The sequence below is a fragment of the Salmo salar genome, chromosome 13 (genome assembly GCF_965601325.2).
Source record: "Salmo salar chromosome 13, fSalSal1, whole genome shotgun sequence".
Lineage (NCBI taxonomy): Eukaryota > Metazoa > Chordata > Actinopteri > Salmoniformes > Salmonidae > Salmo > Salmo salar.
In genome coordinates this window covers 61,745,479-61,759,316 of record NC_138303.1, presented here as the reverse complement: position 1 = coordinate 61,759,316, position 13,838 = coordinate 61,745,479, and the positions used below count along the sequence as shown (strand labels likewise).

Here is a 13,838-nt window from a genome sequence, read left to right as displayed (position 1 = left end):
AGGACCTACAAACTTTTGTCAGGTTTTTTAATTAGGGTATCTGTCGTTGGACTCCTCTTCCTCCATGTTCTCAAATTTGTCACTTGGATGATCAGGGGGGCTGTGGGATGGAGAGGCTGTAGCTCCGGGGGAAACAGTGCTTCTGCTGCCATTGTGTGTTGCATATTATCATCCTGACCCACATTCCTCCCTGTCTGAGTCTCCTGTTCATTTAGCCTGCGTTGTCAAGCCCGGGCCTAATGACGAAGCCCCTGAGAAGAGGTGGGGGAAAGGAAAAAAATAAGAGAATGAATCGTGTTGCGTCCATTTTGAAGTCAATTCCATGGACCTCTGAGATTACCCCCTCTTAAATTTGTTGGTGTGAGTGACAGGCTTGGGGGATAGAGGCTTGACTGGTGATCGTGAGGGGACAGGGAGCCAATGGGTATTTTAATAGCTTTAGACCCCTGCTTTGAAACATGCCGTTCTATCTGACAACCTCATGCTAAAAGAGTGACTCTCACAGTTATGAGATTCTAATGTTGGAAATACATCCAACAGCGGGAATCCATATTCTGGTATAGATTCACAACATGGGGGTGAAAGAGAATTTCACAGAGCCACTAAAAAGTCAGAGTTTTAGAGGCAATTCTCTGAAGGGACTATGGTTGAAGTGGTGCATGCTTAACTGGCCAGGCCAATGATACATTTGCCTGTTCAACATTCACACAGTTCTATATATAGATGAGGTGGTGTGGTCTGAATCACTCACTGTGTTCAACCAGGTCAGCTCATTATTAATAGTCAATGAGACATCGGCAAAAAATGTGTTTCTTGCATTTCCTCAAAGATTCCTTCCCCATTGCAGACATTTCTGACCCAGATAGTATTTTAACGAACCTGCAGCCAGGTAGGAGCCAGGCAGGGTAAACCATGCTGTATTTCTTTGTTGTTTTGTTAATTTATCCCTTCATTAGTTCTGTTCCCTGGTTAATGACTTTCCCTCACACTATTTCTACCTGCTGGCAGAGAGAGGGAGGAGGTTGAGGAGCTCCGAGTGTAAACCACTAATGACTCGACATCAATCCACTGCTACCAATGCAACGCACCTCCAGGCAACCAATAGGAGTTGGGAGTGGTGGTGGTATCTTTCCTCATCAAATAAATGGAGACAATCTATGACAAGGAAAATATTGCTCATTAATGGAGTGCCAGAAGGGATGTGAATGCCCAAAAAAATATCTAAATTCTGGCATTTTTGTTCAATTTAAAACCAGGATTCTTGCATGACAGAAGGTGCTCTTTCATATCAGCCAGCAGTATGAATGCAGTAACCTGTGTTGGCCTACTGTGCTTGAGGAAAGATTGCACCTCCTCCCCAGAGGTGTTTGTGCAGTCAACTTATATTACCTGTCATACGAACAGCTTATTCTACAATTGCCCCTGAAGGTTGCATCAGAGAGTAATGGTTTCATGGGTCAATAGCAAAGTCCATGGCATTAGTGAGAGTTGGCGTTCACTGGCAGATGTTTTAGCCTAATGGAAGCTCTGGTGGTCTCTGAAAACTCACACTGCGCTTGGCTCTGTGTCTGAGTTTGGTAAGTACTGTATGGTTATTTCAGAAAAGTGAAGAGTAGACATATTAGAACACAATTTAACTAGGTTGATATGTTTTTGATAAAACAAAGTTGGCATACTTTTTCATAATCTTTTGACTTTGTTGTTAAAAATAGATATGCCATCATTGGGTATTTCAGTATCCTTCATTCACTGAAGTTGATAACTGAGAACAAATTGTATTTGTGAAATACTGACATGGTAGGTTAAGAAGTATCCAAAGTATAATGAGAATTATACAGTGTACTTTTGTTAAAGTTGCTACCAAACATTACAGTTATTCTGTAGCAAACATTATCATACTGTAATTGTTTATCTGTAAATTGGAACACACAGTAATTGCAGCTTTTCATAAGCACAAATTGAAATGAGCTTCCAATAATTGCTTAATGTGGTGAAAGGGAACATGATTGTGTAGATATGGGGATTGAAACATGGAAATCAAACAGCAAACTACTTGGCCTTCTTTTGAATAAGAATCAAAGAAACAAACCTAGAGCTGAAACAGGATAAACAACTGGCTTGAACTATACTGCAAATCAAGCATTGATATTGGGCCGTACATAATTGAGCTCAAATGTGTTTTCAACAAAGTATATCTACCTATACAAAGTTATTCACAAAAGTAAAACAAATGGATGCTATGACAGTTGCCTACCACCTAATCTCCATACCCTCCTTTCCAAAAAATATATGGAAATGTGATTATTCTCTTTTCAAGTGTTAAAGCAGGTTATCTAAGCATCTGTAAAAAAGTTTTCTGATTTTTTTTTCTCACACCTTTAAAAAAAGAGCCCTGTCTTAAATCAATGTCATACGACTGAAGTATATTAATGATATTGCATTTAAGTGTCATCCTTGCACATTCCGGGCAGGTAGATATGCATGGGGGTAGTTACTTAGCTGTTGAAGCTGCCACATTTACATGAGAAAAATGTCCTCTCAGTGCAGCAGCAAGGAAGAAAGAAGATGAAAACTCCTCTTTAAGGCAAACAGTCAAAGATAAAAATTTAGTTGAAAGACAAAACTCTGAGATGAAAGGGAGATACAGCATCTCTCTTTCTCTTTCTGACTATGGAAGTCATGAGAGATTGAAAGGGCTGTTCCCTTATGTTTTCTTTGCCCTCTCACTTTCTTTTCTTAATTTTGTCTTCTTACTGCTTTGCTATTCCACTGTATTGTAAATGAACATAATGCTTTTCCAGAGTCAGGTACCTGCTCATACTGTAGCAAAAAGAGAGGAACAATTGTCCTTGTTATTTTACCTCCTGGTCAACAGCTGAAGAGTAGTTTTGTTAGCCTATACTGTCATTTTTAATCACTCATTTATTGAAAGTCAAAAAATATTTTCTGTCCAAAGTTGAACTGTATCATCCAAGTACTGTAAATGTCTTTTATTTAATAAATCCTCTTAAGCTGACAGTCCCCGAAATCGGGCCCTAGAATTGCTTAAATAAATATGTATATGTTTAGATTAGAGATTTGATTGATTTCTCACCGTTTTAGAAGTCAGAAGATAGCCATCCAGACCTACCTATGACCATGTCAACGTCCTAAACGTGTATTTGCCTTCTTCTGGCGGTCGGCGCAACGTTGCGTCAAGGGGGTGGTCCTTTATAAAAACATTTGTCTTAGCTCGACTAATTTACGGCACAGACATGGCAAAGCAATCACCGAATTTGTCTCGAGCAGGCTGATCTAAATACATCATTTTCATAGCTCTACGATAAAGAATGCGATCTACACACATCCTTAAACCTAAAATAAGTAAAGAAGTAATTTTGTGTGGAAGTCAAACATTTGTTTTGGTTGGAGGCAAACATATTGCATATGCTCAAAACAACAAAATAGGGCCCTTTACATAGTCCTTCTCCGCTTGTCTATAGGAGGGACGGTCACTGTTTAAATGTCATGATATCTTTCTATGGGTGTGTTAGATTGATGACTAAAACCATAGCAAAATATTGTAGAATGGCTGTCAGCTCAACTGGTTATTAACTTTCTCACTCTCCCTGCTATACACTGAGCTAGTCTAAGCAATCGGGCACAAGTTGATGAGCACCTCTGCAGTTCATTCTGTATCTTTTATCTTGTTGCTAGGTTTCCATATTAATTTCAAACATATGATTCACATTCATTGATTGTTTACATCCAGCTAACAGTAGCAACAGTGCACACAGTAGTTTCTGTACCTTTCCCCAAGTCATTTTACCATCTCCCTTTCAAGCCTCTGAAGGTCACCAGTGTGACGGAGCAGGCTAATGATGGCTGTTTGTGCTTTGGTCTCAGTATGGATGGGTCTCGCTGAGGCTGCGGTCCTAAGCAGCTAGCCAGGCATTTTAAACCCTCTTTCCCCCTGAGACGGCAGTCTGCAGCCCCAGCTCAGCTAACAGACAGGACAAGCCAGGAGATTACTGTAGTTTACACTGAAGGTATGGTGGGAAAAATGTATGCTAAAAATCTAATATACGCCCTACACTTGTACTCTGAATCTCTAAGCGGAGCGATCGCAGGGGCAAGTGCAACTCTATTTAAGGACTGTCAGGTGGGGTTTATTTCTGGGTTTGATTGTGTTGGTGATTTAACTGGGTGGTTGAGAAACATATTGGTAAAGTGTAAGGTGGTGTAGGTAGGGATTCATAGAAGGAGTAATGACTGTGAAAGTCACCGGACTGTACATTACACCTGCAGTGCGTCATAAACACTCACAAAGGGGGGCGTGATGGACCATGATTGAACTTGATTGTAAAGTAGAAAAAGGTGTTTAATAGTTTGTGATTACTGTACTTTTCTGCCCTGTGGGAAAATAGTAATATAATGTGTATATCGGGATGGCTACTTTCCTATTCTGATTTCTACAACAATTTCAAGAATTCATTCTCATTACAGTAGAAGGATTTGTTTAGGTTGGAATCAGTGCAGTTATGATGCTAGTGAAGCGATCGTTTTTTATTGCTTTTCTACCTCTGTAACTGCAGACACAATCTAATGCCCATATTCTTAATTTTTCACAAGATGTTTTCTTCTCCTTCCTCTCATGTGGGCCATCCTGCATAACAGAGTACATTTGATTACTTTTGAATGCTATTAACTTATGTCTGTAAAGTGTTTGTTTGCACATTCCATTTTAGATCCGCCCAATTCAGTATTACCAAGTATTTTTTATTTTATTTTATTTTAAAAAAATGTTAAGGATTGCCAAGTGTTGGTGTTCAGCCATTTGGAAATTGAGACATATTCCTGTCTTATATCACTAAAGCCTTGTTTTGTACTTTGAAGTTGAACTGGGCTATTACTTGGATAACTATTTGATCAAGACTCCACAAAATATTTTATACGTGGGATTTTAAACTGGGAGAATGTAGAAACGGAGAGAGAGGTGCTGCTAGCATATGTGACCGACTGGCTCTATTCGATCCTATGTGGCAAAATTTGAAATTGTGTTTTTTACATTGCATAAAAGTAAAGACTCAGCTAGAAAATGGTATATCATACATTATAGTTGAGGAACAATGGGAAAGTAATTCTGCTTTCAAACTTACCCCACTTTTGAGAAAATGGCCCTTGAATATTTTGGTACACCTTCTGGAGAGCTCTTCTTTGTCTACACCTATTCAGCATTGTTCACACCATCTTAAGTCTTAGCCCCACCCATCTCTTTAAGGATTCACATGTGAGGTCATGTGCTAAACAGTAAGTATGGTAGTGTACCAAACAACAGATTTCAAGACTAAAAGATGGTTTATACTACTTCTATCGACATGTCTGTATACAATTGTCGCAGGGACATCATGAGCATTATATTGTCGTCCGACATCAAACTTGTCGTTGTCGTTATGAAAAATATAAACACAAAAGCGACAGGCTGCATGACATCAGCTGCCTGGGGGTCCGAAATAGTACAACTAGTGTATTTTAAGACCAATAAACCCATCCCTTTTAAAACTAAGTACATGTCAATCTAGCAAACCAGGCAACTAAAAGCAACTTTCTAAACAATATTTTGGTTTGTTTCCAACTTGCTAGCTAGCTAACATGAAGTTAGTTGGCTAGCCAGTTCAAATAATGACTATATCATATAGCTGACAATGTCTTAACTTTATATCTAGTTTTAAAAATTAATTAATAATTCAACTCACAACAAGATCATTATTTACAAATTAATGGCAAGCTAATTACAGAAAATAGCTCATGGTCGTGAGTGTGAAAAAATAAAATAGGGCATTCTACCAGAGAAATGTAGAACTTGGACACTGTCTCGTTGGCCTAACGTTATATCCTAATTTGACTTTAGTGCAGGTCATGTTGTTTTTCACATTACCATCTCTGGTAAAGACACACTATATCAAATAAAATCTAAGTTTATTTGTCACATGCACAGGATACAGAAGGTGTAAATGGTACAGTGAAATAGTTGCTTTCATGGTGTAGCTAGCTAAACAATGAACCATAATCCCAACTCATAATGTTACTACCCTGCATGAATCTACAGGTAGCTAAAGCAAACCAACTAGGTTCAATGTTAGCTAGCTAACATTATGCTATAACTAGCAATACAAATTGCTCTGAGATACAAATAATATTACTACACACATCATACACATAATTTGAACTAGCGAGCCAGCCAGCCAGCTAACTTTAGCTGGCCACCTTCAGTACGCTTTAACTTGCAATGAAAATGACTTTTGACAAAATTATAAATGTATAATATCTGAAAATGTAGCTAGCTAGACTCTATTACCCATATACATGGATAAATGCTTCTCCCTCTCTGTCACGGATGCCATGGTTGCCCTTAGTTTGAAGATGTAATCCAGAGACAGGTGTTTTATACAACAGACCTTCTGTGTTCTCTTTTGGACTCCCTCCGCTTTTGCAATCAAACGCTTCAATTTTCTCTATCTCCTTGGTTATCGTACTCTGCTTCCACCGGGCATTCCACTGATTTCAAAACTCAGTCTTCCAGAAAGGGGAGAGCATAAGTAACACTTTTGCAGTTCTTCGTGATATCTTTCAAAAAAACTGTGTTAGAAAGGAGTACCTACACATACGCACCTGCTCATGTTATAGACAGAAGTGTGCTTCATGGCAGACCAATCCAAACTCATCTCTCGGCATGTCCAGTCCTTCCATTATCTCAGCCAATCATGGCAATCGGGACGGTTCCTGTCTTTTTCCGTGGCTAAACCAACTGGGCTCGCAATTTAACCATTTTATTTGTATTTACAGATGGCATACAAGTTTGTTATTAAGACACATGAAAGTTCACATGTTCCAGAAGGCATTTTGATTTTAGAAAATGTTTACGTTCAAATGCCTCTCCTGTGAAGTAGTGATGCGCGACATACGCCTAGTTTCCTGAAACGAGTCACATATAGTACCGATGCACGGTTTGAGCACTGTAGGTTTCCACAGCAGTCAGTCCTCTATAGTATTTCTCCTTCACTGCTCTGCCAATAACTCTCATGTTGCAATGAGTTCTCATTTAGCCTGTCCCAAGGTGCAGTGAGTCAGATAAGGTTTGCCAAGCACACACACATCCTGACGGCAGAACATATGGGGGAAGACTGGATGTCTTTACTCAGCTAATCTAATGGCATCATTTGGAAATGTAAGACGTGACTAAAATGTTGGGAGAGCTATTGAGATTACTTCTCAATGGTTGTCAAACTACTGTCCTCCGAATCAATGGCATTGATCTGAAAATATTTGTCATGGTTATTGTATGATGAAGGAGCGGACCAAAGCGCAGCATGATTATCGTTCCATATATTTTATTGAACAGTGAAACTATGCAATACATACAAAATAACTAAAGAACAAAACAACAAACCGTGACGCAGAGGTGAAACATACACTAACTCAAAACAATCTCCCACAAACCCAGGTGGGAAAAACACCTACTTAAGTATGATCTCCAATTAGAGACAATGATGACCAGCTGCCTCTAATTGGAGATCATCCCAAACAAAAACCCGACATAAATATACAAAACTAGAACATAACGACATAGAAAATCTAAACTAGAAAAAAAAACTGTCACGCCCTGACCTACTCTACCATAGAAAATAACAGCTTTCTATGGTCAGGACGTGACAATATTATAATATGATATAACCCAGCTAGCACATTTGGTTCCTTGGAAGTTGTGGGTACCTAGGTTTTTGGTTTCACATTGGTCATGGATACGAAGCCATACGTTTCCTGACCGGTGAAACAGATTACATTTTTTAAAGTTCTGAGAATAGAAGTGAACATTTAGAGAGCGTTTTGTTGATGCTTATAACCGAATGTATATGTTTTTAAATAACATTCTTAGAACATTCTCTGAACGTTCTGAAAGTATTGTGTTTTTTTTATGGACATTTTCTTCACGTTCTGAGAACAAATGTGTGTTTTTAAATACAATTCTTAGAATATTCTCTGAACGTTATTAATGTTTTCTTGTGTTTTTATATGCAAATTTTCTTAACGTTCTCTGAACATTTTGACAACATGACTTTAAATAGAATCATGAGAAAACCTGTAGGAAATGTTATGCTGAAGTACTGAAATTCCCACAAAAAAATATTGTTTCTTTACATTCTCTGAACTATTTGAGAACATTTCCAATGTCAAACCAGAACATATTCCAAGAACATTACCAAAATTGAAATGAAATGTAACCATGTTTGAACTAACCGGGAACTAACCATAGGACAACCATGCTCTCACCAAGCTCTAAGAAACATATAGTTCTCAGAATATTATATGCTAGCTGGGAATACACTTTCCTGAGCTCTGTCAAAAGCTCAATCTGTCCCAATTGAGAGTTTCTGGGCAACTTGCTACGCAACATGGCATTGCTATTGGGAGATTACAGATTTTTCAGAGAATGGATTAATTAAACAAATGCCAATAGAAGTAAACATATATCATTAAGTATTGCTGTTCTGCAAATAGCAATACTTAAGGCATGACACCATGGCACCACCACTTAAATAATATGAACATTGGGGTCTCAAAGCGTGTTTGGAACATTGATTGCTTCGCTTATGTAGCTTGCCTTTCCTTTTGGCTTGCTCTTCTGATAAACACCCATTGTCGTTTTTGTCCCTCAGAACAATTTTCACAAAACAAATGTTATAATTTTCCCTTGGCAAAGCTCTTACGACAAACAGTCCAGTTTCACTACAGTCAAATTCTTGCAGCTTTGTAACAGCATAGATTTAGGATTTGCTGAGTTGGGCTGAAAAGAGAGATGAGATTTTGAAATGGCCTCTCTGTTGTTGATTGTCTTTTGTCTGCGTACACTTTATTTACCCAGCCAGATTGAGAACAGAAGTAGAGTTCTCTCTCATACAGTATGTGGCTCCCGTTAGATGCTGCATCGCAGGCTACTTTAGTTGGCTTTGGGCCATAGTTATAGGCTGTCACTGTGAAGACTTATGTCTAAATTAAACAGGCAAGTATTTAATGGGCTCATGTCTCAATGAGGGTAATGTCCATGCAACAGATAACCCTCAAAGGACCCCTGGTCCATGCTTTGATTCACAGTTACTTTTGACCTGATGTCCCTCACGTATGAGGAAAGGATCTATCATCTCCATAATTACCTAAGAGGCAAGTCAATCTTTTACCATTAGCAGGACACAGATGGCATGGCTTAAATAACCCAATCATCTCAGCCCATGGAGGTCAAGCCGTCATAAATCAAACAGGAGCGCTGCTCACACCCTTGAGGGATTGTAGTAAGATTTCAACAGTTGATGTATTAGAACAAGCTTTTACTCTCTTGGATCTGATGCTAAGAACCGCTCATGAGAGGCCTTCAGACACCTACTCTTTCAATTAAATGTGATTATTTTTAGTAGTTTTTTTTTAATAGTTAGTCCATTCTTTAGTTTGGGTTATGTCTTTGTACATTTATTGTGTTTTATCTGACTTACCTAGTTAAATAAAGGTTGGAGAAAAAAATATATATATATATAAAAAAATCACTAGTTCCCTAAAATATATCTGTATGCAGTTATGTTGATATTACTAAAGGTGTCCCGCATGGGTAAAATTGTTACTTAATGCCGGAAATACTAAATGTATGCTATTTTGTCATTCGCATAGAAGTATTTCAGATGGCTTACACATTTATGCAATGGATGGTTCTTTAATCAGGTAGGTTCCCACCTATATTTTTCTGGGCTTTTAGTTTAACAATAATTTGATATTTAAAAAACATATGGATAAGCTAGAGATTTAAAGTAGGCTTCTTTTATAGAAATAGATCATGCCTCTCCCTAAACAGCAGAAAGCAGATTGTACAGTCAACATTCCTGCCAGGTCTTGACTATGGTGACACCATTTATCTGAATGCAGCAGCCCCTACTCTTAAACCTTTGGATGCCATCTACCATAGCGCTCTTCGCTTGATCACAGGTGACAGTTTTAATATGCATCACTGCATCCTGTATCAAAAGGTTGGCTGGTTCTCATTAAAGTCCCGTAGATCATTCATTACTCCCTTTTGAAAGTGAGCACCACTTTCAAAACTACAAAAGCTCTGGAGTGCATCTTTAAACAGCTAACATTTCAAACAAGGAGTAATGTGAATTTCAGCCCCTCAGCTGCTGTCTTCAGCAGAATAAGAAAGACTTACTGGTAGTAGGACATCATTGAGGGAAAGTAAGGACATTCATCTCAACAAGTGGCACACTCCATTCCCCCTAGAAGGAATAACATTGAACAGGGATTTAGCCGAGACCTTGACGTTATTGCTGCTCACACGCCTCGGACTGATGCGGATAGTGGGGTGTGTCTGTGAAAGGTCATAAGATCTTTACCCCGAAAAAAGCGAGGATCTTGGATTAATAGTGTGTCATAACAACTTAACCCATATCACCGTCGACCTTTCTCCTCACAAAGTCGCCTTGATAGATGTACTTCATTACCCGATTTGAAAAGTCGAAAATTGAATCCCTCCCTTTCTTCGTGGCAGGTTGATCAATGATTGATCAGCCACTGAATGCAGTCAGAGAGAAAGGGCTGGTGCATTGAAATGACCCCTTGTCATGCTAATGGATAGCACCAGAGCAGTGCCAGCGGCAGGTCATACAGACAATGCAGCGGGTAGGCAAAATAGAGCTGGTAAAAGTGTTTTAAAGTTTGGGTCGGTCGTGTGTTCCAAAGAGAGTTGCTAACAATTCACGTAGCATGTAAGTTAACCCTCCTGTCACTGAAGAGAAAGGAACCCAATTTACATTTTAGTCATTTAGCAGACACTCTTACCCAGAGCAACTTACAGTAGTGAATGCACACATTTCATAAATTTTTTTCTCCACTGGCTCCCCGTGGGAATTGAACCCACAACCCTGGCATTGCAAACACCATGCTCTACCAACTGAGCCACATCAGGCAGCATGCTTCACCAAAAAGCCACGAAACGTGACGTAATGTAGGAGACATTTCTCCCTTTTAGAGGCTTAACAGAACTCTTGTTGAGTTTAGAAGTGACATGAGGGTGAACGGATAGGACATTGAGGCATCAGTGCTACAGTGGGGTGGGGGAACCAGGGGGATGCAGGTTGGACGCTTTGGATGCCTGCATCTTGTACACTGTTGTCTTTCTGTGGTATTTATTAGCTGTAATTGATGTTGATGTCTATTCTGAATTAGGCATTGCAATCAGGCATTGCAATCACGCAGGAGGGGGTATGGCTCTTCGCAGAGATCGGGAGACATTTTCTAATGACTTATTCATATCAATGAGCTTTTAATATTTGGTGCGCTCATCACTTGGCGGAGATACACAGGCACCCCTCCCACCTCCTGTCAACTCTCACAGGCAGCTGGTGGAAGGAAGGGGGAGGAAGGGGGGAGTGGAGCAATGCTCTCCATTCACATCAAGTCCTAAAGATGCCCACAGCGGGTGGCCTGTGTTTGCACAATTTTATTTCAAGTAAGGAATAAACACACTCTCAGCTGCACTTGATTAATCAGGGCTCCTCCATTCCTCTGCACATATTTATTAGTGGGCTGGGAGACAGAGTGCTGAGCAGTCAGGCAGGATGTGATGCTGTGTTTGAAACATGTGGTGTTAAATCCCTCAGCAAGTGAAAGAGGACAAAACTGTCCAAAGCATCTCAATGAGGATGTTTACCTTTTGTTTTCATGTGGATTGGAGGATTATACATAATTAATTGGACCCCCTGCGCGAAAACACATTATGCAAGCACACACACACGCACACTGCAACACGCACTCAAGCAAGCAAGAACCCATGCACGCACACACGCACACACACACACACACACACACACACACACACACACACACACACACACACACACACACACACACACACACACACACACACACACACACACACACACACACACACACACACACACACACATTTAATATACTCACTCTTACACACTTAACCATCCCCCAAAATCATTTAGTCCTGCAGTGGTAAGGTCATTATAACTTAATTGAGGTTAATTTAAAGTCTGTATTGTGTTGTTATAGGAGACACGTGCACCATGGCAGATTACAACAAGCTGAAGAGTATGCTGCTGGATATGCAGCCTAAAGGCCTGAATGGCGGGGGCAGGAGCATTAAGAGAGACATGGACCAGAAGAGAGCCCTGGTGGACACCATGTTTAAGTACCTGGACATGGACGGGGATGGCCGTCTGTGCAGCGACGAGCTTGAACAGGTGGGTACTTCTCTGGGGTGAGAATTGGATTAAGGTGGGCATCAGAGCCACACTAACTGGTGTTAATTGGATGCATCTCCATCCATGGGTGATCTACTTCTACTAGTCCTATGCCAGAAGGTGCTCGGGTTGGGGTGTAGGGTTTAGTGGCGGTCAGTGCCGTTTAAGATGAGGGGGGACCAACAACATTTTTTTATGAGCCATGGCCTTATTTCTATTGCAGCGTTGTGGATGTCTCTCATTCATATTCCATTCACCCAGTTCAATGTAACAGCGATAAGTTTAAGCTACTACATGCTACTCAAATTTTCCCTACACCCATCATGAGGTTGCTACAACCTAGCCTATGAATGAAAGTTTACAACGTAGGTGCACACAGGTTGAGAGGCAAATTTGAGGTCACAGACAGTGACACATGGACTGACAGTGACATTTAATACCGCCTTGCACACTCTTGCCTGCATCTAGCTGATATATGGTGTAATCATTAGTCCAACAAGAGTTTCTATTGGACAAATTCAGGTATGTTTATCACTGTTTTGTTCCATTTGCTTCCGTTTAAGAAACCTTTTTCACCAGAATCGGCTGAATGAATACACCCCTGATCACGCGTAAACCCAGTTCCCTTTCAAAGCAGCCACTTTGTATTCCTTGTTGCATCTATGCGCTCTCCTCCTCTCAGCTCTTCCCTTCGCTTGTGGACTTCAACGCGCAACACATCAGCTGTATGTGACCAGGCAACAAAACACTTTCCAAGCCAAACCGCTACACACAGCCTACGTCATGGTCACCATAGTTAACATAGCTAATATAACTAACGTGTTAGTAAACCCGCTACAATCATGCAGTAAAGTTACAGTGTACAGTCAGTAAGCAGTTACAACAGCGGGCCCCGGTGACAATAAATTAGTAATACGAAAAGATGACCTTGACTTGGAAGAGTTCCAGTGTTGTGTTGGATAGTCATAGCCAGCTAGCTAACATAGCATCCCTCTGTTTGAGCAGGGTGTTTCAGCAGGCTATACTAGCTTGTTGAATTTGCTAGTGAAACTGAAACTGAAAGTGAAAAAAAATGACAATCTCTCTCTATTTCTCTATTGTTTCTCCTTCATTTTGGAAGAAATTAATTTGTTCAACACTGTTTAACTATTTTCTTTCTCTCTCTTTGAGTCAACTAATCACCATATTTTATACACGGCAGTTCTAGCTAGCTGTAGCTTATGCTTTCAGTACTAGATCATTCTCTGATCCTTTGATTGGGTGGACAACATGTCTGTTCATGCTGAAAGAGCTCTGATAGCCTGGAGGACGTCCTCCAGAAGTTGTCATAATTACTGTGAACCATGAGCCTCCTCGGTTTGTATTGAAGTCAATGTACCCAGAGGAGGGCGGAAGCTAGCTGTCCTCCGGCTACACCATTGTGCTTCCCTATAGAGTGCTGTTGAGGCTACTGTAGACCTTCCTAGCAAAATAGTGTGTTTTAATCATTTATTTGGTGACATGATTATATTTAGGAAAACTTTTTAAATGTTTTACAATACCCCTTTT

At 40.0% G+C, this 13,838-nt stretch overlaps 1 protein-coding gene across 1 annotated transcript in view; it reads left to right on the top strand.

The window, feature by feature from the left end:
• LOC106567522 (follistatin-related protein 4) overlaps nt 1-13,838 on the top strand; it is a 226,182-nt gene that overhangs the window by 151,239 nt on the left and 61,105 nt on the right. The window contains exon 5 of the mRNA XM_014136869.3: nt 12,100-12,290. Within this exon, the coding sequence (XP_013992344.1) occupies nt 12,100-12,290 (191 nt within the window). The remainder of the gene's footprint in view (nt 1-12,099; nt 12,291-13,838) is intronic.